Genomic DNA, 27,463 nt, shown 5'->3' on the forward strand with positions numbered 1-27,463 from the left:
CACAAAATATTAAATTACTAAGTACAATATGTAAATTGTATGTATTAAGTAAAATGTCATTAATTTGGTATCCTTAATTATAATTTGTTAAATAAATTATACATTGAAAAAATTCCCTAAGTCGTAAATTAATCGTGCGAGTGTTCTTGTTTGAACTTTAAACCTACCTCAATTCTATATTTAATTATGAATAAATCTAAATTTAATACACTAATGTAAGTACTCAAGTCATGTATCATTAACTTCGCTATTATTTTTCCTTACAGTTTCAGTGTTGTTATTTTTCAACAATGGTATAGTATTTTGTTCGTCGCCTATAACGACTTCTACGACGTCGTCAGAGTTCTGTAAGGAGCGGTAAGTTGGCGGCGGCGTCACTTTGTCTTTCTTATCTATTATCGGTAGAGCAATATGACCCGTCAGATCTGGAAAATAAATATAAAAAATATTTTTTTTATATCACAAGGTGGCAAACGAGCAAGCGGCCACATGAATTCACCGAAATGGCGAAGCGACCGCTGCCCATAGACATTCGCAATTGCAGATGCGTTACCTACCCTCAATCGATCAAGAAGGAGACGCGCAAAAAGACAATATTTAACCTTCCTATGCATCTTCTTCATCAAATCCACCTCCCGTTCCCATCCTTTTCTTATAAGGAAAGGGGTGGGAAAGAAAAGAGTACTAAAATTATGCCTCCGGCACCACACTCATCAGAATTACTTACACTACACGCCAGTCTTCTGTGTGGTCGTGGTATTTCACCGGGCAACTGCGAGTCCCGGTTGCGTACATATGGACATATTTTTTTTTACATTTTACTAAAAAGGTGTTATATACTAATTGCCGACGGAATTCAAAAAAACTTAAGTAACCTCTATGTTTTTCTAGGCTACGTTTTGCATCTATGCTAAATTTCAGTGAGATGCTTTTAACGTTTTTGGTGATACCTTGTATAACTTTTACCCATCCATCCAAACATTCACATTTATAATATTAGTAAGATAAGTTTATGTTACTTTTATTCTCCTTGATGAAACAGAGGGGCCTAGCACGAATATTTGCAACATGCACCTACGTAAATTATGTCAAAATTTGTATGAGATTTGTTAGTGTTTGTGGATGAAGTTACAAAAAGTTCTCACGGATATTCATGCTAGGCCCTCTAACAATAAAATATGTAATATTACAAGCAATATCTTCGGTAGCTCTGGGGTACTATAGCATTGTAATTGTAATATTTTCGATAAATCACAATTTAACGTAAACTTACTTAATCGACCTCATTAAGCCCACTTTTATATATTTTACAAGAACAAAGACAAACAGACAGAGTGATACTCTGTGATCTAATTTTTTTCAAAGTATTTAATTTCATCAGCGATCGCTTATCTTATCAAATTAACTTTTATTAGGACTTACACTTGTTAATGATATTTATTTGTCTAACAAATAAATTCGGGGAGGGCAAAACGAGATATGAATGATAAAATTATGATGAAATATTTATCGTTTTATAATGGTATTAAAGTGGATAATTACTTCACATTTTTTTATTAAAAATTTGATAAAAAAATTGATAATGAACTTAAAAACAAGACATCTGTTTTATGTTATTATACGTATCTTCGATTTTGGAAAAAAAACTTATAAAGTAAACATAAAAGCTATCATATCTATATTTTTATTACCTAATTGTAGGTTCAAATCCCATCAAAGGACCTAACACGAATAGTTCCGACATTCGTCTTCATAACGCTATCGATAAAATATGTCGAAAATGCATATTAGGTCCTTTAATGATTATGTCGATTGATACATCCTAGCACAAGCCTAGAACTTAGTTGGATTGGTTAGGAAAATAATAGTAAATTTCAAATATTATAAATATTTTTTACGTAAATGAAAAAAAAAAAAACAAATAACCTATGACACTCAAAAACAGATTAGGATAACATTCCGGCAGTTGATGAAAATATTTAAGAACAAATAATATGAGATCAGATTAGTCTCTTACAATATAAAACATACCTTGTAGTGTAGAGTCTAATTCATTATGAGTGAGTACGACAATAACACTGGAGCCGGCGCCGCTGAACACGGAGGCGACACTCGCGCGAGGAGAGAGCAGCACCAGAGGTTGACCTCGTGATGACAGAGAGTTGGACAACGCGCACAGACCTTTGGCCGCTGTGAAATCTGCACCTGGAATGTACGACAAAATCTCTAATTCAAGCGATTTTTACCAAAACTCACATCTCTTTAGGAATATATATCGTTATAATCTTACAAATATTACAAATGCGAATTTATGGATGGATGGATGGAGATATGGTTCCCGTGGGATACGTTTGATTCACATATTTGCTTGAAAACTCCGCAACAATTCAACACATTTAAATTTGGCACAGATATAGAACATAGTCTCCAGTAACTAATGAGACACTTTTTAACCTTTTTTTATCCGGCGCAGGCGAAGTCGTGGACAAAACCTAGTCTTCGAAACTATTTTTATGTGTGGTTATTTTACAAGACGTTCACAAATGCTAGTTCTAAATTTTTACCTAATACATATCTGCAGTCGATGACAACAGGCATGCTGCAGCCGGCCTGCTTCTGTGCGGCGCGCGACACATACTGGCGTATGTACTCCACGCTGGGGAAGTACAGGCTATTGCCCACAGTAACCAGCAGGTAGTTGAAGCCTGACGATGTCTGCGAACAAACGTCACTACATGTCAGCTTCAAAATACTTAAACAAAGTGGTTAAATGGATAAGAACCAAGGGAGTCTTAATAAGAATACTAGAGTAGATTGATTATGAGCTATAATAGTATAATATTGGTAGTTTGTAGCATTCATGAGACATAGGAATGAATTTTTATGGCTACATATATGCTAAAGAAAAACGAAAGTATGAAGGGATTGTGCGAGAGAGAAAGGACTTTGTGATACATTCTTTGCATCTATATATGGTGAAAAAAAAAACTGTTCTGATTTTAAATTTCTAAAAGTATTTATGGCTTTACAAGTTACACAAAACCTTCAGATTAATTTTTAATATCACCCCAATGGAATAGCGTATTCTAGGTCAAGTATGTTTTCATATCATCACTTAAGTAAAGTGTAATTTTTTTTCTAATACGTTGTTTTGATGTGTTTATAAAATGCAATAACAATGTGCCAATTGATTCAGTTGTATTTTCCAACTCAAAAAGCTGTCATCAAATCGTATATTTATGGTTAGAATTTTTGACGATATTGATAACCTTTTTAATTTAGTACTAAAATTGAAGGCGTAAATTTGCCAAAAAAAACGTTCTAAATAAAACAATTGAGTTACTTTTTTTACATAATTTGATGCAACATTATAGGAATTATTCGTATCGAGTTTAAGGTTAATTTTTATTGCTATGAGTACTAGCAATAAAAACAAATAAGCTCTGATAAGTAGTATTATAAACAGTATCGAAAGCAGTCACATAAAAATTATCTAAACTCCAAATAAATGTCCTGTACATTGGTGGTCTTAATCTTATCTTATCGTATTAAGGAAAGCAAAATTGAAGGTCAAGTCTACTGACGATATACTACATCATGCACAATAAGTACATTTAATGATTATTATAAACTTTTTAGAAATATCAGTATGCTATATTTTGCAAAAATATTAATGGAATGAAAATTATTAACACGGTTTTTCGTCACACATACACATTTGCTAATATAAAACGATAGCGAAATGTCAGCCCTAGGTTCCAAGCACCAGCAATAAACAATAAATTCATTAGAACTACAATTTAAACGGAGCTAAATCTTTCAAGAGATACCAGGTCTTTTCTTTTCGTCGTCTAAGAAATAGAAAATTGATGAAAAAACTTTAGAAACAAGTCTATTTATTAAATATATGTTAATATCACTCACGGAAACAATCTCTGCTTCCAGCTGCGGTCTAGCACTAGGATACAGCAACAGTACCACATTGAGCACAACTCCGGCGACAATGCCCAGCTCTACGCCCACCACTAAACAGATAGCAAACGTCGCAAACGCAGGCATTAGATCCGCCCTACGAGACCGCCACATTGGCTTCACAACCTGCAATATAATGACGTTTTTTAAGGTGCGAATAGATGGCATTTGAATTCAATACAATAAGCAATATTTTATTTCATAAAAAAACCACTGACTCAGTCCATGGAAGTATCAGACAACTCAAGGACCTTTCAAAAATAATTAGGTAAATATAAAGGATTTTAAATATCTTGGCGGCTCTTAATTTGTCGGGAGTCGCTGCGCAGAATACAAGTTTAGGTGTGTGGGGCGCGGCGGGATGCGGGGAAAGGGCACTGCGCAGTTCGCCAATGGACCTTGGACCGCCAAAATATTTGAATATACCAAAAATAACTTAACTATATTTGTGCTTAAAATAGGCTTTATCTAGTCATCACGATATCTCGTCTTTGTACTCATATAAACAGTGTTTTCACAATTTCAAAAACACAAATTTTCCTAATCATTAAAAAATAACAAACTATTTTTCTTAGCACTTATTCTAATCAATGATTTACGAGGGGAGGTCCAAAAGTTCGCGGAATGGAGGGGATGGAGTGGGGATAGGGTAGCTCGCTTAGTGTCATACTAATTGGGCACTCATAATTAGTATATATATAACATTTCAACCCTATAGTGCCATTCGTTTACGAGTACTCGCCTGCTGAACAAGTCAATCCGGAAGCAAACTGCAACTATGGAGAAAATTGAACATCGCGCTGTGATAAAATTCCTTACCAAGCAAGGAAAAAACGTTCAAACCATTTTAAATGAAATGGAAGCCGTTTATGGAGATCAGTGCCCTGGTAAAACAATGGTTTATAAGTGGCATGGTCTTTTTAAACATGGTCGAGATTCAATTGAAGACGACTCTCGCTCTGGGCGGCCAGCTGACGCCACCACATCAGACATCGTCGAAAAAGTCGAAAAACTTGTACTCGAAGACACACGTTTGAAGAAGAAACGATTATCTGCATTTGTTGGAGTATCAGATACAACTATTTTGCGTATCCTGCACGACCACCTGGGCATGACAAAAGTCAGTGCAAGATGGGTGCCGAGAATGCTCACGCCGCTTCAAAAACAGCAGCGCGTCGACGCGTCTAAGCACTTTTTGGAGTTGTGTGGAGACGAGCCCGTGCAGATTTTGGAGCGGATTGTTACTGGAGATGAAACATGGGTTCATCACTTTGAACCTGAGTCCAAACAGGAGTCCATGCAATGGCACAAAAAGGGTACACCACCTCCCAAAAAATTCAAGGTGTCAGAATCGGCGGGAAAGTTGATGGCCACTGTTTTTTGGGATTGTAAGGGAATATTACTCATTGATTATAAAGAAAAAGGTACCACTATAACCGGAGAATACTACGCACTCATATTAGAAAAGTTAAAGGAGTCAATTAAAGAAAAACGTCGAGGAAAATTGGCCAAGGGTGTGTTGCTTTTGCAAGACAACGCGCCGGTTCACAAGAGCCGAGTTGCCATGGCTGCTCTGCACACACATGGGTTCGAACCACTTGTTCACCCACCCTACAGTCCAGACCTGGCTCCTAGCGATTTTTATTTATTTCCAAATTTAAAAAAAGAGCTAAGGGGAAGGAAATTTTCCGACGATAATGAAGTGAAGGAGGCAATTTCGGCCCATTTTGAGGCCAAAGACAAAAAATATTTTTTCGATGGTTTAGAAAAATTAATTCATAGATCGAATAAATGTATTAGACTTAAGGGTGATTATATTGAAAAGGAAAAATAAATTTATTGTTATATTTCATTGACAACCCTTTCATTCCGCGAACTTTTGGACCTCCCCTCGTACGTGACTGAAGCAATTTTATTTATTCCAAAATAAAATTTATTCTCTGAATATCGAAACATAATTCAATTATAATTTCTATAATTAGCATTATAATAAAATTATTCATTCATAAAAAACCAATCACAAATTATAAAACGAACAATGCAGTTTCAACTCAACGAAACCTTGCATTAGAACATTTCATAACATTTTTTTTTTATCAATACGAGTATTCATAATTAAGAAAATACTCATAACATTTAAATATTGCATTACAAATTTTAATCTAATGATGAAAATTTTGTTGAAATAATTTCTTTAGTTTATAATATACTAGCTTTTACCCGCGACTCCGTCCGCGCGGAATAAAAAAATAGAAAACGGGGTAAAAATTATCCTATGTCCATTTTCTGGTTCTAAGCTACCTGCCCACCAATTTTAAGTCAAATCGATTCAGCCGTTCTTGAGTTATAAATAGTGTAACTAACACGACTTTCTTTTATATATATAGATATAAATCTTTTGGGTAAATATTAAATATTTTGTGCAGGCTAAGTACGATATACTTGTGAATGATAAAAGCATAGCGCAATTATTGACTTTATCTTTAACCGTTAAGATATGGTGAACCCTTTCAAAGAACTTACGAACTACCTAACCTAATACTGTCGAACATCGAAAAGTGAGAAACTTCCATAAGCGATAGTCATTATGCGGCCCTAACAGACGAACACTGTAAGCGAGAAACTCGGAGTTAGAGAGGAACCTACATAAGCTAGAAAAATATTGCGGTCCCTTAGATTTCCGCTTATCCAGATTTGACTGTAACTCATAGTACTAACTTTACCTTAATTTTTGCTAAAAATAACTAAAAATAAACCTTACCTCATACTCTATCATAAATATAACTGCACATATGACGACCGCGGCAAGAGATGCCTTCGGTATGAAGTAGAAGTAAGGCGTTAGTAGACTAAGAGCTAGTAATACCAAAATACCTGCAAAGAAACACAAATAATAATACATACAAGGCGGACATAAATAAACTAATACAGTATCATCCAAACTTGAGTAGAACAAAATAGTTGGTATCAACGGGACTTAATGAGCGTGGGAATTTTTTTATATTTTTTTGTGACTGAGTAGTCACTGTTTGCCTTGAGGAGGCATTTACAGTTTCACCGGGCTTGAGGTGACCGGGCTCAGATGGCGCTTAGCCTAAACCTCGTTTATGAATAACTGGGCTCGAGGGCTCCCTCAGGAGCCTCGGCTCGGGCTGTTACTTCGTTATTATTACCGGATTGGAAGAGCGTGGGACATACCATCGTGTATTAACGTTGACTTAAAAGGGAGGCTTAATATAAGAGTGTACTAACCCGTATAAATGCCTCCAAATTGCGTGGCGACGCCGCTGGCGTGGTTCACCGCGCTGCGGGAAAATGAGCCGGTGATCGGCATCGCGCTGACGAATGAACCGAATATATTGGCTAAGGACAGCGTTAGTAGCTCCTGTGTAGCATCCACAGACTCCCCACTCGCTGGAGAAATAATTACTGTTACGCATTTAAAGGGTCTAATGGATTTAATTTATAAGCTTTTTATGTAAAAAAAAAACAATAAATGATTAATATAAATGGTAGGATACCTCAATTTTCGAATCTCTGTAAAAGCCTTTAAGACTATATACGGTTATGTCAATACAATAAATATCACAAAGCAAAAGTTATAACCCCTTTGTCAATGTCAGTGGGGTAAAAATTATCAAATTATATCTCGTAGATTTTTCGGACAAAATATGAGTCCTAGTATTAAAGGTAATGTAATGAATTTTTAAAATATCATTATCCCTTTTACAATCATGTTATGCAAAAAAAACACGGCTAGTAAAAATATATTATCTGTTGGATTTAACAGAGGTAGATTACAAAAAAATAAAACTCAATTTGAAAATAAGAATCTAATCGCTATTGGGTATAGCACACCGGTCGAATACTGATGTTGGAGCGGTCGCGGTAACGATATTAGGGCTATTAAATGTTACCCATACGACTTCTACCCGTTCCATTGTGTCTCTAGCAAACTATGTTATCTCTACGCTTTTAAAAAACGAGATACTGCACCTTACAGACTGTATATAGACAATGTGAACAAAGCTTAAATAATAAACAGACTGGTTACTTAAAAAAAAATAAGCAACTAGTGTATTAAAAGAAACGTAAATATTTATTTTACGTAATAAAGTAATATAGATTGTTGTGAGTTTTTTTTGAATAATTATGTTTGTGTTTAAAATATTGTGAAGCCAAATTATATTCGTAAAATGTATTTCTGGAGCGAGTAATAAGAACAGATAAAGATAATTGGTAACATTTAATGTGTTTTAAATTAATTATTATTTATTTGGAATATTTTTTCCATAATTGACATTTACGATGATAATTGAAAGACTTATAAGCATGAGTTGTTTTATTTAATATATTATTTGTACATTATTTTTAGATTAAAACTTTTTTTTTCATTATCGTTTTAACTATAAATATAGAGCAAACTCTCCCATTTAACTTATCAATAAGTTTAGGAATTCATAGTCATTCAGAATACATTCATTAATTATGGGCAAAACTAGCTGTCGCCCGCGACTCTGACCGCGCGGAATTAAAAAAATAATAAAAAGTAGCCTATATGTTCTTTCAGACATGATATGATCTACATCTATGCCAAATTTCAACCCGTAAATGTAAATAAACATTAAAATCAACTTACCAAAAGCTTTAGCGATGGCAACATTGCCTAGTACTCCGATGATTGGAACTAAAACTATTGAGGAACCAAGGTCGGAGCACATCTCGATAAATGTGACATTTCTGCCGCCGTATTCCGTATTGAAAGGCGGCAAACCCAACGCCGGCAGACCTTCTCTAAAATGAAAGCGCATTACGAATATCGGACGTTTGCAAGCGACGTTATTTAATAAACTCTGAGGAAAATCACGTTACGTTTGACAAAGGAATGAAATTTTGAAGAAAATGTTTGGTTGGAATATTCTATGAATAGCTATCGACAGACGACCAATAAATCAAAAATGTATACTATATTTTATCTTTTCCAAATAATCTGTAAAATACACAAATAAGTGGTTGTTAACTTTATAATAAAGAGGTTTGATACACTTTTAAATATTAATTCAAATTAAACTCACTTGACAGTGCCAGTTAGTTTAAAAGGGGACTCTGAGTACCGATCAAAAAAGAATGCCATTAAAGAGCAAACAAGTACAATAATTGCATTTCTTGATGTGGACAGCAACCATAAGGTCTTTTTAATGCCTTTCTGACTTGAGGGTAGGTTTATATCCTTCATTTTCTGAAATGATAAAATATTTTTAAGAAACATAAAACGAATTCTTATTTAGTTTTTGCTAAAACAATAGCTTTCATATTATAAAACTAGCCGACGAACACGACTTCCTCCGCGCGTAATAAAAAAACTTAATTAGCCTATGTGTTCTTCCAGACTATGTCCTACATATGTGCGGAATTGAAACGAGATCCGTGTAACCGTTTTGGAGATAGCTTCTAACAAACATCCCTTCATCTATAAATCCAATCAACATTTTCGCATTTATAATATTAGTAAGAAGTAAGATTAAAATTATGTATATCAAAATATAACGGTTTATAGCACAAACTAAAGGTTATACAACATCAGCTATTGAGCTATTAAATTCGGCTAATACAAAAAGTCGTAGATAATCAAAGAAAAAAAGCAATATAATAAATAAACAAATTGTACTTCTTTATCTTACGATCTCTTTCCGCTGAATCGTGTGCACTAGAGCCGAACGAAAAGGATCTTTGGAAAAATAATGAAATCGTATCGGTTATTTATTACAGATTCTCTTCTCTACCAACCACTTTGATGGATAACGAGCCTAACTTTTAACGGCGGAGTATCGTAAAGCAGTAAATTCCATAAAATATTGTATGTTTACATACGGAAGAATATTTTAAGCTTCAATAATAAAGTTTAGGGCATAAATAATGAAATAAATGCACTCACACGCATCAAAAGAAGGATTATTATACACGATATACCCAACGCGGTATCCGCCAGTCTTGCGTTTGGTATGTTCACAATAACCTAAAATCAAACTTATCAATTTAAAAAAATCAGATTATCAATTCATATTTTGTTCTTTTTATCTAGTGAAATAAATCATTTTAAAATGCAATAATTTAGATTTAAATAACCAAGTAGTCATAGAATATAACTATGACGAAGTTTCAATTCAGTCTGCTATGAGATGAAGTTATAAGTACTGGACTCTACCAATTAAATGTTGAGAAAGTTATTCAACATCACTTTCAATGATTCTATGAATATGTATGAATGCTACTCGTAAAAAACTCACCTTTTTCACGGTATCAATAAATCCTCTAGATTTAAACTGCAGTCCCAAAAGCCCTTTGAATTGTGAAACGGCGATGATAACGGACGTCGCTGAGGTAAATCCCACGGTCACCGGGACCGATATGAAGTCAATCAGAACACCTGTATTAGAATTACAACATTTACAAAATATGTAAATTTTGCCCCCACCGAAACAAGTATGACCGGAACCAACCTTTTTATAACTTTAAAGGTACATTAAGAAATATACTGTAAGCCTTCAAATCCACATTCATACGAATGGTCACATAATATTAAGTACATTACATAAATAATTTTCAATATAGAACACTCAAATCGCTAACGGGACATGAAGTAATTAAAAATATAGGTTCGTTAACGTCCAGTATTAGAGTAGCCTGAGGCTTTCTCTCAGAGTTCATCCGACATATTTGCTACTATAGTGTAAAAGTTATCAAAAAATTGTTCTTTTAAGTCTGACATATGAAAAACCCTTTGCAACATTAATCTAAGGAGTCTAGATATCGACCAAACTATGATGGAGTTCTTTGCGTCATCTTGAACGTGACTGTCGCTTCGGATTGTTTTGGTCCTTCGATCATCGAATTATTAAAGTACAGTCTGGTTACGATCCGTGAATGTGCTGCGAATACCGAAACAGCTACCAAAAATTTTCGCATGAATACAAAATTTGCTTACATTTTTTGCAAGCGAATTGTGATCCGTAATTAATGAGGCAAATAAGGAGACTTGACTATATATGACTATATTATAATTGAATAAAAACGAACTCTTGAATCTATGAATTGAATACACAATTGACGTTCGTATGTTGACGAGTACTTGAGACTCGATGTTGTGTGGTTTGGGCGATATAAAGGCAGAAATGTTTTCGAGTACGATTTTACATCAATCGTTTCTCCGATCAGTCGCAATTCTCAAAGAACAAGGAAAGCTTGAAGCATAAAGACTATTGGAATTTCCAATAAATCAAATCAGTTTCGTTCCTTCAGCTTGAATAGTTGAGGAGATAAATCGATTTGAACAAGAGAGAAAACGAACAAAATACTTGGACTAGTGTAAGAAATTAAATTGAATTGATAACATATGTCAACTGTGCGTACTTATTAAAAGCAATCACCTGATTGTAAATTAAAAAAGGACAGACAGGGGCTATTTTACAACCTAAGTGTGCTTTATTTAAGAAGTTTTGAGAATGGAAGTTTTTTGTTCTAATGTTGTAAAAAATTATGAAAACGCCTTAGATAATGTCGCATTTCGATAGAATATCAGATATGATATCATTTTTATCGTTTTGGTTCAATTATAAGTGAATCACCATTTAGATGTATAAGGAAATGTCCAAAGAAACAGAAGGGCAAGATAAATAATGGACACGAATGAACAAGATCTTTCTCCTTTTGTAATAGAATTAAGTCACGAAACAAGATGAATAGTACATTGAAGTGTCCGACGTCATTCTCTTTTATTTTTATACTTTAAATTGATAGAATAGTCGACGTTAAGTAGATAATAAAAAACAACAAGATACTTTTTATGTACCTAATTTAAAAAAAAAAAATACGAATATATCGTAATTAGAACTATTTATTAAACAAATCTATTTTATGTATATAAATTTAAAGTATGGAAGTCATAGATTTACCTAAGACATCAATAGGAATTCCTCAAGAGGCTGTCGATAACATTTTATATGAAATTTTTCTTTCATTTAGTAAATATAAATTGAACGATAGTACGACAGAATCATATTGCTTACTGTATCATATCATAACTTGGATATTGAACGTGAAATGTATGCGGAATATTGTTATATGAATCAAAATGAACGCAGCTTACCGACCTAAATGCAATATTCCCATAACCAGTTGAACGACGCCTGTTAGGAAACAAAGCAATATTGCGTAGTCGAAATTCCTTCCTTGTATCTGTTCGTATGTCATTAAAGCCAGTAGCGCTGTCGGGCCCAAAGTAATATCCTTGCAAGAGCCAAAAATTGTATAGATGAAGCAGCCAATGAATGACGAGTAAAGTCCATACTGAAACAAACAATTTTATGACATTTCTTTTACATAATCACAGTTCCATCCTACTAATATTACTAAGTTTAAATGGCTGGATGGATGGATGGATGGATATTTGTTATTGCATAACAGCTAATCGCATCTAGCTGACATTTGCTATAGATGTAAAATATAGCTTGGAAGAATACTATAGGCTACTGCATTTTTTTAAATTCCGCGTGAACGGAGTCGCAGCCAGGCTATTATTCCATACAAAGGTGAGAATATCCACATCCAACAGATAGAGTGGTCTTGATGGATTAAAAATTTCGAAATACACTATAAAATACAGTCAACCAATAAACGTAAATAATAAAGCACAAGTGAATATAAATCGTCGTTACAAAAATTGCTTTCGAATAACGGCGGTCCCCGTCGCAAACTTCAGAAACAAATTTACAGAGAGGAACAATACACATTAATCTCACAAACATGGGGAAAAGGGGATTGAAAATATTTCGACGACATTTTATTTTTTTGATGCCAATGGCTTATTGAATAATAGGGTGCTAACATGCAAATGTTACGACGCTGTTATTCAAATTAATGCTTCCCCAAGCATTCCGTGTCCTTATCGGTACGAAGCAGTCGAAATAAAAACATCGATGAATAAATTTGACGTAGTCTTGTACAATAATAAAACATTTATTACAACGATATTTCGAAATTGAGGCGTTTAAGAAAACATCAAAATTACATATTTTTATAAGACTGTACCAACAAGCTATGTAAGTGTATTTGATTTGTGGTGGAAAATTTTCAAGGATGTTTTTAAAAATTGTGCAATTTAACGTCGAACGTTTTACGCTGATCGACTGGTAAAAATTTGCATCTCTAGAGAAATCGATTTTCGTACATGCTTCATTTAAATTTTTCGTCTAAAAATTACGTTATAACGAAATAACCGTGGGTTTCTGAGATCAAAAACTCTTTACATAACAAATCGTCATCCCTGTCATTATATTTGACAAAACATAGATAATAATATGTTTTAAGCGATGATTGTGGTCACAGATCATTTACTTGAATAGTTAAAGAGATTGTTAAATTACCTGCGGTGGTAGTCCCGCGAGCGTGGCGTACGCTAAAGCTTGTGGTATCACTGTAAGACCAACTGTAATGCCGGCTATTAAGTCAGCAATGGCCTTCTCCGAGTTGTATTCAGGCATCCATCTTGTGACCGGCAATCTCTTGTACATCAAACGTTTGTACCAACTCTGCTTCTTAAAGCGGTGCTTGGAAGGCGACGACATGGTTACTTTCTAATCTGTTAACAAAAAAAAATATTGTTGCCAAATTTTATTCACGTATTTCTATGACACATATTATAAATGTAAAAAATGAAACTTATTAGATTTTAAAACAAAACACTATTTTCATTAACACGTACTTGAGATCTTACTTCTTACTTATCATACTAATATTATAAATGCGAATTTAGATGGACGGATGTTAGGATGTTTGTTTATTTGAAGGTATCTTCGGAACATATCAACGGATCTTGATGAAATTCGGCACAGATGTTTTTTTTTAAGGCTACTTATTATGTTTTTTTAATTGCACGCGGACGTAGTCACGGGCTACAGCTAGTATTGTTATAAAGGGGAAAATTAACAGTTGAGTTAATGATCAATGAATATATCATAAGGTGCTACCATAAATAAAGTCCATGAAAAATATAAGTCCGATTATTATTATTCAGTTGTACTATCACAATAATAAAGGAAAATATATTGAAATAAGGAACAAGACAAATACATCGTGCATATATTCAAAAAGCACGATTTGAAACAATATTCTATTCAATGTTCGTCTTCTAGTAAGTTTCTGCATAACAGTACACAAATATGGTAATACGGTCGTGTTGGAGAGAAGAATAATGCTTCTTACATATTACGGGGAAATATAAAGACGCAATACTATTTCCCTAACATAATGCAATAAACTTTTCTATAACCTTATTTAAAATTTTACGGAAATCAGTGGAATTGAAAACAAAGTACCGGCCATATCCTTTGCGAACATTTTACAATTCAGAAAATGAAGTCTGCAAATTTCATTACGTGATGCATTGTTTTATTTTGGCCGGTTATAAAGAATAGAGACCATTTCAACTTTAAATTTTTGGAATAAAAAATTCCTAAACAAAAAGCTAATAAGTTAAATAAAAGTGATTTATTGACGAACAATTTGTTTTCGAATTATATTATATACTTATTGGACATAAAAGCTTTTAAAACACTCGTACAACAAAGGTTTAAGTTTGTAAGAGGTCATATTGTATTAAATTTTTTACGCCCTTAAGCCTAAACTTTATTACCCCAATCTAGGTAGTGAATAAGTGAATGAAAAGAGATATGTCGGTGTTCGATCCGTGCCCCAACGTCCCTCAGTGGCCTACAAAGCAGTCCTGCCGGGATATTGGACCGTTGATTTAATTCAAGATCCTTTGTGTCCGCACATTTCCAATTTCCTAATAAACGATCTGACGCTAAGCACGACGGCCGAAAAACAAAGGCCCGCAGAATAATTCTAACACACAAAAGGGGCGCAATAATCGATGATCTTGTTATATTACTAGATAGTACCGAAATAATATAAACAATACACTTTAATACAGTTCATCATTTAAATTTTGTGTAACTATAATTAACGAAAAGTTTGAAGGAGGACTTTTATGACTTAAATTACCTTTTGTTCGATTTTAATATGACTAAACATTGCCCATATTGTCCGGCAGGCACTAATCATCCTTCGCTTGCTCTAGTTGTTTTCACTGTCATAATAGTTGATCAGTAAAAATTGAGCAGTATTAAGATATTTTAGAAGCTGACCACGACTGTACAACATTATAACAAAGCTTATAAAGTAATTACAAACGCGTTAAAGATACTTCAATGTCGATATAGTAGTGATTTATGAAATCCAATTACAGCGGTCATGTCTTAAGGAGACCAACTTATATCAATAGGAAATTGCAAGTTATTTCGCACAGAAAGATTCTTGAAGTGGCATTTCGAGGAGAACAAATCAATTACTGCCAATTCCATTGCAGTGGACTGGGAGTTTCGTATCAACGTTTCGGACACTGAATTCGTGATATAACTGATAAGAAGGCCATGTATTGTGACTGTGAAGGTCGTTGTGTTATATTGCTGGTAAATTAATGTCTCGGTCAGATGGACTGGGTAATTATACGTTGATTGGGCTGAGTATTCCAATTATCAATGATGTGCGTGTCGATTCTGCTTACGCTGAATGTAAATTTTCGATGGTTTAGCTCTATTAAATGTTACATTGATAAATTGCACGTTTTAAAATCCTCTCACTAAACAAATAGTATGTATTTTGGTTCCTACACTGTCGTTTGGAAATTTAGAGGACAAAGATTCATTATTCCGTCTCCCTTCTAATTTCTAACGTGAAAATGCTTTTAACAGACAGGAGAAGAATTTACTTATTAGGTTGTATTTATTTAATTCAACATTGTATAATATTTAGGTAATCTAGCAAAATGTTTATTATAAAGTAGAAGCTTTAATTGGATGCTTGCTGTTGGGCCGATCAGCCTCACGATCAATCGGCTCACAGTGATTTTTTCCCTTTGGGCGGATTGAGACCATAGAATCAAAAATATTCCCATTGCTGATTGATTGGTATGCCGAACGGGCCAAAGGGATACGACACACACCTTTCCTTTTCAAACACACAATTTTCCTTTAAGCTTAAATTAAATTACTAAGCTACTGAATTGAATTTGTATTACAAAACATTCGTATTGAAAATCATAAATATGCAATATTTTGTAAATTTACACAAAATTACCATATAATAGCAAACAGACGAATGCGGATATGTAAAGTCGTCACGTTATCTTGGCCATGACTTTTAAATTGTCGTACAAATCAGGTCAGTATAAGGACATCTAATCAGTAATTACTATATTATAATTATATCGCTAGTAGCACAATTTTGTAATTCTTCGTAGAATATTATAAATGCGAATTTAGATGGACGGATGTTTGGATGTTTGTTTAGAGAAGATATCTTCGTAACGGCTCAACGGATCTTGATGAAATTCGGCACAGATGTTTTTTAAGGCCACTTTTTATGCTTTTTTAATTCGGCGCGGACGTAATCGCGGGCTACAGCTAGTATTGTTATAAAGGGGAAAATTAACAGTTGAGTTAATGAGCAATAAATATATCATAAGGTACTACCATAAATAAAGTCCATGAAAAATATAAGTCTGTTTGTTATTATTCAGTCGTAGTATCACAATAATAAAGGAAAATATATTGAAATAAGGAACAAGATAAATACATCGTGCATGTATTCAAAAAGCACGATTTGAAACAATATTCTATTCAATGTTCGTCTTCTAGTAAGTTTCTGCACAACAGTACACAAATATGGTAATACGGTCGTGTTGGAGAGAAGAATAATGCTTCTTACATATTATGGGGAAATATAAAGACGCAAAACTATTTCTCTAACATAATGCAATAAACTTTTCTATAACCTTATTTAAAATTTTACGGAAATCAGTGGAATTGAAAACAAAGTACCGGCCATATCCTTTGGGAACATTTTACAATTCAGAAAATGAAGTCTGCAAATTTCATTACGTGATGCATTGTTTTATTTTGGCCGGTTATAAAGAATAGACACCATTTTAACTTTGAATTTTTGGAATAAAAAATTCCTTAACAAAAAGCTATTAAGTTAAACAAATAAAAGTGATTATTAACGAACAATTTGTTTTCGAATTATATTATATACATTTGTCTTCTTTAAATCTCTGGTTTGACAATATTCTTATTGGACATAAAAGCTTTTAAAACACTCGTACAACAAAGGTTTAAGTTTGTAAGAGGTCATATTGCATTAAATTTTTAACATCCTTAAGCCTAAACTTTATTACCCCAATCTAGCTAGTGAATAAGCGAATGAAAAGAGATATGTCGGTGTTCGATCCGTGCCCCAACGTCCCTCAGTGGCCTACAAAGCAGTCCTGCCGGGATATTGGACCGTTGATTTAATTCAAGATCCTTTGTGTCCGCACATTTCCAATTTCCTAATAAACGATCTGACGCTAAGCACGACGGCCGAAAAACAAAGGCCCGCAGAATAATTCTAACACACAAAAGGGGCGCAATAATCGATGGTCTTGTTTTATTACTAGATAGTACCGAAATAATATAAACAATACACTTTAATACAGTTCATCATTTAAATTTTGTGTAACTATAATTAACGGAAAGTTTGGAAAAGGACTTATATGACTTATATTATCTTTTGTTCGATTTTAATATGACAAAACATTCCCCATCTTGTCCGGCAGGCAATAATCATCCTTCTTCGCTTGCTCTAGTTGTTATCCCTGTCATAATAGTTGATCAGTAAAAGTTGAGCAGTATTAAGATATTTTAGAAGCTAATCATGACTGTACAACATTATAACAAAGCTTATAAAGTAATTACAAACGCGTTAAAGATACTTCAATGTCGATATAGTAGTGATTTATGAAATCCAATTACAGCGGTCATGTCTTAAGGAGACCAACTTATATCAATAGGAAATTGCAATTTATTTCGCACAGAAAGATTCTTGAAGTGGCATTTCGAGGAGAACAAATCAATTACTGCCAATTCCGTTGCAGTGGACTGGGAGTTTCGTATCAACGTTTCGGACACTGAATTCGTGATATAACTGATAAGAAGGCCATGTATTGTGACTGTGAAGGTCGTTGTGTTATATTGCTGGTAAATTAATGTCTCGGTCAGATGGACTGGGTAATTATACGTTGATTGGGCTGAGTATTCCAATTATCAATGATGTGCGTGTCGATTCTGCCTACGCTGAATGTAAATTTCGATGGTTTAGCTCTATTAAATGTTACATTGATAAATTGCACGTTTTACAATCCTCTCACTAAACAAATAGTATGTATTATGGTTCCTACACTGTCGCTTGGAAATTTAGAGGACAAAGATTCATTATTCCGTCTCCCTTCAAAATCTAACGTGAAAATGCTTTTAACGGACAGAATTTACTTATTAGGTTGTATTTATTTATTTCTACATTGTAATATTTAGGTAATCTAGCAAAATGTTTAGTATAAAATAGAAGCTTTAATCGGATGTTTGCTGTTGGGCCGATCAGCCTCACGATCAATCGGCTCATAGTGATTTTTTCCCTTTGGGTGGATTGAGACCATAGAATCAAAAATATTCCCATTGCTGATTGATTGGTATGCTGATCGGGCCAAAGGGATACGAAACACATCTTTCCTTTTCAAACACACAATTTTCCTTTAAGCTTGAATTAAATTGAAACTACTGAATTCAGTTTGTATTACCAAACATTCGTATTGAAAATCATAAATATGTAATATTTTGTAAATTTGCACAAAATTAACATATAATAGCAAACAGACGAATGCGGATATGTAAAGTCGTCACGTTATCTTGGCCATGACTTTTAAATTGTCGTAGAAATCAGGTCAGTATAAGGACATCTAATCAGTAATTACTATATTATAATTATATCGCTAGTAGCACAATTTTGTAATTCTTAAATATCTAATAACATTATATTACCTACTAGCTCTTTAGAATAGCATAAAATGTATCTACGGGCCTTTTGTACGATTTCTACAGATTCCCGGTGCTTATCAAGGGTTTATTTACTAAGCGATAATAGCATCGTATTATAACAAATTGATGCACGTTGAAGTTGCCAATTATATGGTAATGTCAAGTAAAGGTCACACGATATTTAATCCATAGTTATTATCTAAGATTATTCAGCAGGTTTCATTGACAACAGGATACCCTAAGTAACATCTACTTTGGAGATAATTTTACCTACCATGCCTTCATATTTTTTGTATTCGCTTCAAATTCCCGTGTATCTTATATTAGGGCTGACGGATCGCACAACTAAGTCTAAGGATTGATCGAGATATTGCGTGCTGTTCAGCAAAATGATAGATTATCATCATGGGCCCCGGTAAACTCTGTAGAAATTTGTCTCATAATAATAGAGACAGATACTACATCTTAGTTGCTTTATCTGTTATTTTAGTAGTCTACATAAAACTGTTTTTCCAGCTTCAATGTAATTGGAATGTTGTTTTGTCGATATTCGGCTACTTTCACATAAACCACAATATGTGATTTCTTATCCTTATAAAATATGTACAGTTCAGTTAAATGAATAAAGAGTTATAATATATCTATAGTACTTTAAGTATTATTAAAAAGACCAAAGCACAATGGTCAACAGAGGCTTTTTTCAATTTATCGCTAACTCCTAAATACTTCAATTTTTTCAGCGAACGATACGATGTTGACAACAATATATAGTACTTGAATGCTACGTTCTAAATACTAAAATAAACGCAGACACAAGTAATATAATTTAAAATTACGATTTAAACTAATTTTACAAAAAAAGAGGTAAATAATGACTCAACTAAAATGTATTTATAGTAAAGATATAACCGATTCATTCAAGCGAGGAAGGAGAACGCCTTTACAGAACTCGGCCTTCAACAGCAGCCTATCATTTAATGTTGCAGTTGTGACTAACAATTGTGCGGCTTGCGAAGGTGCCACTATTCTACTAAACACCTAAATAAATAAGTTTTCGTATAAACTATTTTTTTTTTGGACTATTCCTAAACCTAGATATTTTTAACAAGACTGATAAGTTCACTAGTAAATCTTGTTTTAAATATAGTGCATTTGATATTTAATCATTAAATCTATTTCTTTATGAAGATTTAGGGCAAACTATCGGGAACATTTTTTCGGGCGTATTGCCGAAACGGTATTTATACACCGTCTAGACAATCCACATTTTTAACATCAATCCAGAATTAGAAAAAATGAAAAATAAGACAAAAAGTTCTTGGTGAATTCGTCAAACTGCTACCAGATCACACATACAAAGTTGTACGCAAAATGTAGGGACATGTTACTATCAGATGGTCTGTTACTTAGCTAGTTGAAATGGTATTTTGGAGAGAGTTGGACAGAACAAGACTGTTCAATGTTACCGTGCAACGTACAGAGGTAGGTCGTTATGCCCCATTGTTTCCGATATTTGCGGAAGCGAACAAAGTTTGTGAATCTAAAAGGGAACTCCACATGTCCCAGTTTATACTTTGATAAATGTATAAATTTGCAGTTGGGAAAGGATTGACATTACGAAATTTCATTTTAATTCCACATACAAAAAAGTGGACAATTTACCAGATATGAAACGACAATTTTATTTATTACGAACGCTCTTATAATGCAATCGAACCTGCGCAAAAAATAATCTAACCAAATTACAAGGCCATAAAATTTAAATAGATTTTTCTTGATAATCGAACATACTGGTAAAAGACATAATGGTATAAAAACTGCCTGAATCGTAATAACGGCAAATGATAACTAAAGTAAACTAATTTGCAATTTAATCTGCATCAGGGAACATGGTATAAAACAATCATGTTTAATCGTATTTGGATGTGCATCTTCATATCACATAATAGGTCTGTGTTACCTAAGTTTTATCTATTAATGGTCTTATTTAAATCAACCACGGAAAGTAGTATTGTTATTACAAATGTTGTCAAAAATATTTCACTTTAAAAATTAACAAGGTTTTATTGAAGCCGACTCATCCAAGAGGAAATTCAAGATTATCATAGTAATAGGATAGAAAATCCTCAAGTTAAAGTACAAAAGATAAAATCAAGTAGTAAGATCAGGCGAAATTCGTGTAAAAAAATATTTTCGCTTAGTCATATTAAGGGGCGCGCGTGTCTCTTCAGAATCGATGATGGTGCACATCTTGCAAGGGTCGCGTTTCTTTCTTACTTATTCTCGAACAAATTACGTCGCCCGCGCCCGCGCCATCGCCAGTCTACCGATTACAAGTCACCGATTCATCACGGGAGTGTCGGAGGCGTGGCACGTACTTCGCTCATCAATTCGAGCCGTCCGAGCCACGATCCGTCAACGCTATCGGCGCCAGCCCGAGCCCAACTTGAATGAACAAACAAAATTAATTTCAACAAGGTCGAAAATCCAATAGGTGTCTACATTGTGTATGATAAAATGATATCATTTCTAATACAGATGGTAACGGGACAAATGTGTGAGAATAACTTTATTCTGAATTCGTTATCTTTTACAATTTGGATTAACCAAATTTTGCAGTCTTCACGATCTCTACTAAATAACTGTCTGAGGAATCATACTAACCACTACTGTATTCTATGTATGGTCTCTATTTCACCTATCCACTTCTTTTGTATTTTATTGTGATAAACATACATTTTTACTGCTTTCAATTGACAAACATCTACATCAAAACATGATTTCTATCACGTCTTCGCAAGGACATTAAATTTGAGCAACGTAAAAGTATTGGACCGACAATTGACAGAATATTTCCAGCCAATTTCATGACGAATCTTGAATAGAGCAATAAATAAGCGATCGAAAGGCAATACAATACATTGGATATCATAAAGTCGCGATAGATTTCCTTCGAATTTTTGGAAGCTTTTTCATAGAACTCCTCTGGGAAAATTGGGAGTTATGTATATAAATTGTATTGCAGACCTCGTAAAACAGTGAACAGATGACGAAATTCGTATGCATTATGTTATTTCGTTGCAGATACGGTGGTCGTAAAAGTGACGCGACGAAAATTAAGTTTGCCGGAGCTTATGTCATGTTATGTTATCATATGGAACGGTTCATATCATGTAACAGGATTATCGGATTTTAATAAATTCATTTTGTCATTGAGCTTTAACGTCACATTATCCTCCATAATTTATGGTTATTTTGTATTATTCTTCGTCTGATGAACAGCATTAACAAAGTTGATCCAGCTGGATTTCATATCACTCTTCGGTCTGTTAAACGCAGTGGTTCGATGTAAACACATATTACACAAACATACAGTGTTGTTACATTTAAATGTGATGTAGGAGACATTACCATAAGTACATATCCTAGGCGATTTGTGGCGAGCTGAATTAGTACCTACCATTACCTACCATACAGTATTCTACCATCTTTGGTAAAACACTAATATTGTGGATTAAACTTGAAAAGACCACGGTGAATGATTAGAATTCTTTAAGAATATACACATATTTTTTTTTCATTGTTTTTTTTTTGTTTGAAAGAGAATAAGCGGGAATATTACTTCAATATAATTTATTTTAATCTACTCTAAAATAAGGCATTTCCCGCGTACATGCTAGCTAGTAGTGAAGCTATATTTACATAACCTGCTATGCGTTACGGATGAACTAGACTGACTAGGCATCCGAGGTATTACAGATAGCGTCTGGAATACGTAAATGGCGCCAGTCGCCGCCTATATTGAGGTAATTGAATTTCTCTTGTATAAGTACGTAATCGAGTGGATGAGGCTCTTCCTCGTAAATATATTAGATGACATTAGCTTGGTTTTCTTACTTTATGAAAATTGGGTAAGAAACCTAGATGTTCGGATATATTATTTTAGCTCACATTTTTGTCATTCCGACGGGAGTGTATACGTAACATACTGTAGTCAAGGTCCGAATTCCACCGAAACACCTGTAATATCAAAGCCTTATTGTTAATCTCTTATTTTTTTTCTCCAAAGTAAGATGTGATGAGACGGTAAGAAAGTATTTGCTGTCGGTAAATGTTAAGCAGTACTTGGTTTTGATAAAGCATTTACAGTATATACTAGATCAAAAATACTAAACAGTGTCACAGAAAAAATTTAAACAATCGTCGCACACAAAGTTGATTAAAATTTATTGTTGATTAATTAACTTGTTACATGTGATATTTTGTGATATAATTATGGAAGGCGTTTCAATGATACATCTATCGGATAAATTGCATTGGAATGTTCTCACCATACAGAGGAATGTGGTTGACAATTTTACAGATTAAAAATAAAACTGGTCTATGCCGGTCTTAACTTTATTTCTCCACTTACGTTAGCGTGGCGCGCCGGTGGCTCTGTATAGTTTTTATATTGATTTTCATTTTTAATCAATAACTTCGTTTGTTTGTGTCGAAAACTTAATTAAGTCAATTACGGGCAGTACACGAATGCAGTTCTAAAAACATTTCAATGGTTTAGATCTTGAATTATTTGATTCAACACTTGAATTACTAATAAAAAAAGAGTCAATAACACGTACTTCAAAAACGGAAAAAAAATTATTTGATCAGGTTGCAATCGCTACAAAATTCACATTTTTTACTTTGTTGTGTGTATTGTAATCACTTCAACGCTTCGCTGTAGTTCAATAATAATTTTGATGAGTAATCATCAAATTAAGAGTATGTAATTAAATATTTGTACGGACGCTTTGTGTCTACTGACTATAGTCGAGATTCATTGGTCAAAGCAACGAGCAATTGTTCGATTATTACGCATTAAATTGGTCTGCATCACCCATAGTTCAAATTCATGATGGGATGCAAGTACCTACATAGTTCTGCAAATACGTTTTCCAATGTAGTTCAACATACAATTGTAAAAATTGTTGTCAAATGATATTGCCACTAAACTATATCGTGTTATTTTTTTTAAGAAAAAATATACCTGTTTTTTTAATCTCTCAGTTTTCAATTTTACACGACTGTATTACACATTTAATAAGTTTTACGAATTTTAGTAAAAACAATAGAGAGGAATGTTTAACAAATGGCAAAAAAAAAATTAAAAACGTTTGAATAAAAACTCACCGTATGAACTCAAATATCACAGGGTTAATACTGATGTAAATAAAAACTATAAACATAGAGCACAGTCGAAATCCGATGCGTGTCGGTGTATTACGACGCTAGTGCGCTAACTGCAATCGATGTCGAGAACGCACACCACTCACTAATTACAATTTTCGCATTGAACGTTAATAAATGGTAATAAATATTTAAGTTGGCACGTTGGATAAACATCACGAGAAGGTGTTTACAATAAAACATTGTTTTTACAAAATTATGAACCATAGTTCACAAACATTTTCATACAATGCAGAAACTACTAGAGAGAGTTTGAATACATCTAACAATTAAACGCCAATCCTTTTATTTGCACGAAGATATTAAGTTCATTTCACTTTATAATATCATGCATTATAAGCAACACTTACACAACTTGAAAATCATTAGTAGCTCAAGGGGAACATCGACCCTCACTTAGGGTAGGTACATTTTTACGCAGACCTTAAAAATGATCTAAAACATTTACCTATTTGTTACTGAATAACTAAGCAATTTTTCCTATCAATACTTCTATTATAATTATTGAAATATTATTAATTATTTATAATAATTGAAGAGGAAAATGTAAACTGGCACTACACATGTTTATGGTACATTTGTGGGGCCTTCAAGAGTAGAGTGAATAGGCATTTACAAAGCTAGCGCGTACCATCTTTAGACATCATCACTTTTTCGGGTGGGATTGTGGTCAAGTGCTAGCTTTTTCAATATAAAAAAATATATATTTCAGATAGAGACTTTCAGTAAACAAAGTTTCGGAAAATTCCATTATCAGCTAAAATTTACATCATCTAGGCTTAGGAGGATTCCTATAATTATAATTAATTTCGCACGATTACCGGTTTGATCGTCATGTAATCGACGTGTGCTTATTATGAATTTCGCAACACCGCAATGTGCGATAACTAACTTGTACGGTAAACCACAACACTTAATGTTCGAATTTTCCTTTATCTACCACTAAATATGCCACTCCTTTCATACCAAGGTTTTAGTTGGTTTAGAAATTCACAATTTATTCCACCTAATTAGACAAAAAAGTGATAACAATTTGCCTAGATTGTGTTTATAATTTGCAGTAGTAAATAATTTTAGACAGAAATTACAACATGTATGTTGTCATCTCTTAAAATATTTTTGAAAATATAGTGTCAATAATAACAGTCATATGTATATCCTCACTGAGGGGTTCGGAGCCTTTACAAGTCAAGGATGTCTAGGTCACAGTCAACCACGCTGGCCAAAAATGAGTCTAAGTTGAGATCAGATACATTTTTTTAATTTCTTTAGAGATATGTGCAGGTTACATCACAATGTTTCCAGTACTGTAAGAAATTCAGATAAATGTACATATTAAATTTAGAACCACATTGATACATAGTAGAGATTAACATGGATGTGTAGGTTAGGTTATAAGTCCCAAGCTTAACCCCTGAGCCATAGATTCTATTAAAATATAGAAATAACAAATATATGTTTTTGTACACATGTTTCAGGAATGGAAAGTCACCAATATTGTCATGTCAATATCTTCTTTGCCACTCACTCAGAAGAAAATGGTAATCTTGATAATAAATATTTCTTTATCTTTGTTTCTGTTTCTAAAAACCTTCAGAGTTCTATGAAAATTCAAACATATATGACAACTTGTTTTGTTTTATAATTTAAATGGATCTTGAGTTGGAGAATACAATAACATTTGGAAACAAACAAGTGTGGCATTGGCCAGTGATTGATTTGATTGCATTTTCACTCTCTTCATTATCTTGTTAAAGATTATGCTAGCTTGTACACATATTAATCTGGCAATCACATAATAGGAGTTTTGTTAATATGATATAATATTCCCGGCCACCATTTTGTAATAAAGGTGTCATAAAATAACTTTTATTATATGATGAAAAAAATTAAATTAAAAATAATATTCCTTCAATTTTGGGCCTATTAAATTTCTTATGGTATATATTTTCTTAACTTTGCTGAATTTACATACAAATTGGTTTATGTTGATAACAGTACTTTACACTTAAAACTCTTGAATAGAAAAGGTTAATTTTTGTTAATTAAACATACTTAACATACAAAAAGTAACAAAAGAAGAGGCGAAGTAAACACATAACCGTGGCATACCTTTATAAATAAAAGTGTAGTTGTCATTCAATTTCAAGTATTTGTCGGAGTTAAAAGAGGCACAATCAGATAGGCTTAGTAGTTCTTAAATGCATAATTGCTGTAATTGCTATATTTTATTTGATTATAGTGGGTACGTAAAAATTTTCAATATTAAATAACATATAAATAGTTTACTGGACTATTTATTTTTGCCTAAGTTACACTTGGAGAATTACAAATTAATCGTTGAAAATACAGAAATGAAATATGTTTTCATTTGGAAAAATATTTTAATCCATTATTTCATACTATAAAGTTTTATTTATTTTACCAAATTGTTTATTATAAATAAACAAAACTTTAACACACTTTACTTCCGCAATGAAGGAACGGTAGAAGTATTTATGTATATTTCAATTCGTATAAATATATAAAAATAGGGAGAATAAAAATTGAAAGTTACAAAAGCTTACCTGCACTCAGTAAACTTTCTATTTCAATTTGATGTAAACATGCTAAAAACCAATAATAACTGTAACTAGTTATATTTTAAACTACTTATATCTTACACAACACTGTGTCACGTTTGAAACATACAAGTTATTTCATGAACGCTATTTTTATTAATTAAAATATAACAACAACATCACAGCAGCTGCTGTTAATGCCAAGTATTCAACTGTCACTGTCGACATGTCGACTGTCAAAATGACATTTATGTCATTTTTTGAAGACAAAATCTTGGCATGGCTACGAGACCTTTAAGCCAAACATTTGTGTCATAAATGGTCGGATATCCGAACGGATACACCTTACCTATTAATAAATACATATTAAAGTCGTTTCAATAAAATACCTCACACATATAAAGGCAATTTTTTCAGTTAGTATGTAAAAATTGTGATTCAAAGAGAAGTTGTTTTAAATGAGAAACTGGGTAGCTATGACCTGTATAATATGCATAAGCATAACTTATATTATTTTTTGTATAGTTATGTGTGCTAAATTTTATTTTACCGGAAATATTAAGACTCGAACCGTGGTTTCCATTAAGGCTTCAGAATGGATTAAGATGCAAAATAACTTATTGAACTGATACGCATTCCAGATAAGGAAGTGTTAAAAAATATAGCTACTAAATGTAGGAAGTGGTGTAATTATTTTAATAAAATACTTATGTTAATAATGCAAGTATTTAA

The 27,463-nt window shown here is 33.2% G+C and overlaps 1 protein-coding gene across 2 annotated transcripts; it reads right to left on the reverse strand.

Annotated features, from left to right (window-relative positions):
- Positions 1–49: 49 nt before the first annotated feature.
- On the reverse strand, positions 50–26,922 carry LOC106710157 (sodium-independent sulfate anion transporter). Of its 2 annotated transcripts, none has more exons than XM_045679634.1 (13): positions 26,738–26,922; positions 13,395–13,609; positions 12,123–12,318; positions 10,260–10,399; positions 9,908–9,988; positions 9,048–9,211; positions 8,612–8,766; positions 7,225–7,386; positions 6,734–6,846; positions 3,925–4,098; positions 2,565–2,715; positions 2,032–2,205; positions 50–425 (listed from the first exon to the last, which is right to left on the reverse strand). In XM_045679634.1, exons 2-13 carry the CDS (start codon positions 13,593–13,595, stop codon positions 229–231), a joined length of 1,908 nt encoding a protein of 635 aa, XP_045535590.1. In that variant the 5' UTR covers positions 13,596–13,609; positions 26,738–26,922; the 3' UTR covers positions 50–228. The 2 variants fall into 2 exon arrangements, with proteins under 2 accessions (XP_045535590.1, XP_045535591.1); XM_045679635.1 differs by lacking the exon at positions 26,738–26,922 and adding an exon at positions 24,114–24,213.
- Between the last annotated feature and the right edge of the window lie 541 nt (positions 26,923–27,463).

This window comes from Papilio machaon, chromosome 10 (assembly GCF_912999745.1).
Source record: "Papilio machaon chromosome 10, ilPapMach1.1, whole genome shotgun sequence".
NCBI lineage: Eukaryota > Metazoa > Arthropoda > Insecta > Lepidoptera > Papilionidae > Papilio > Papilio machaon.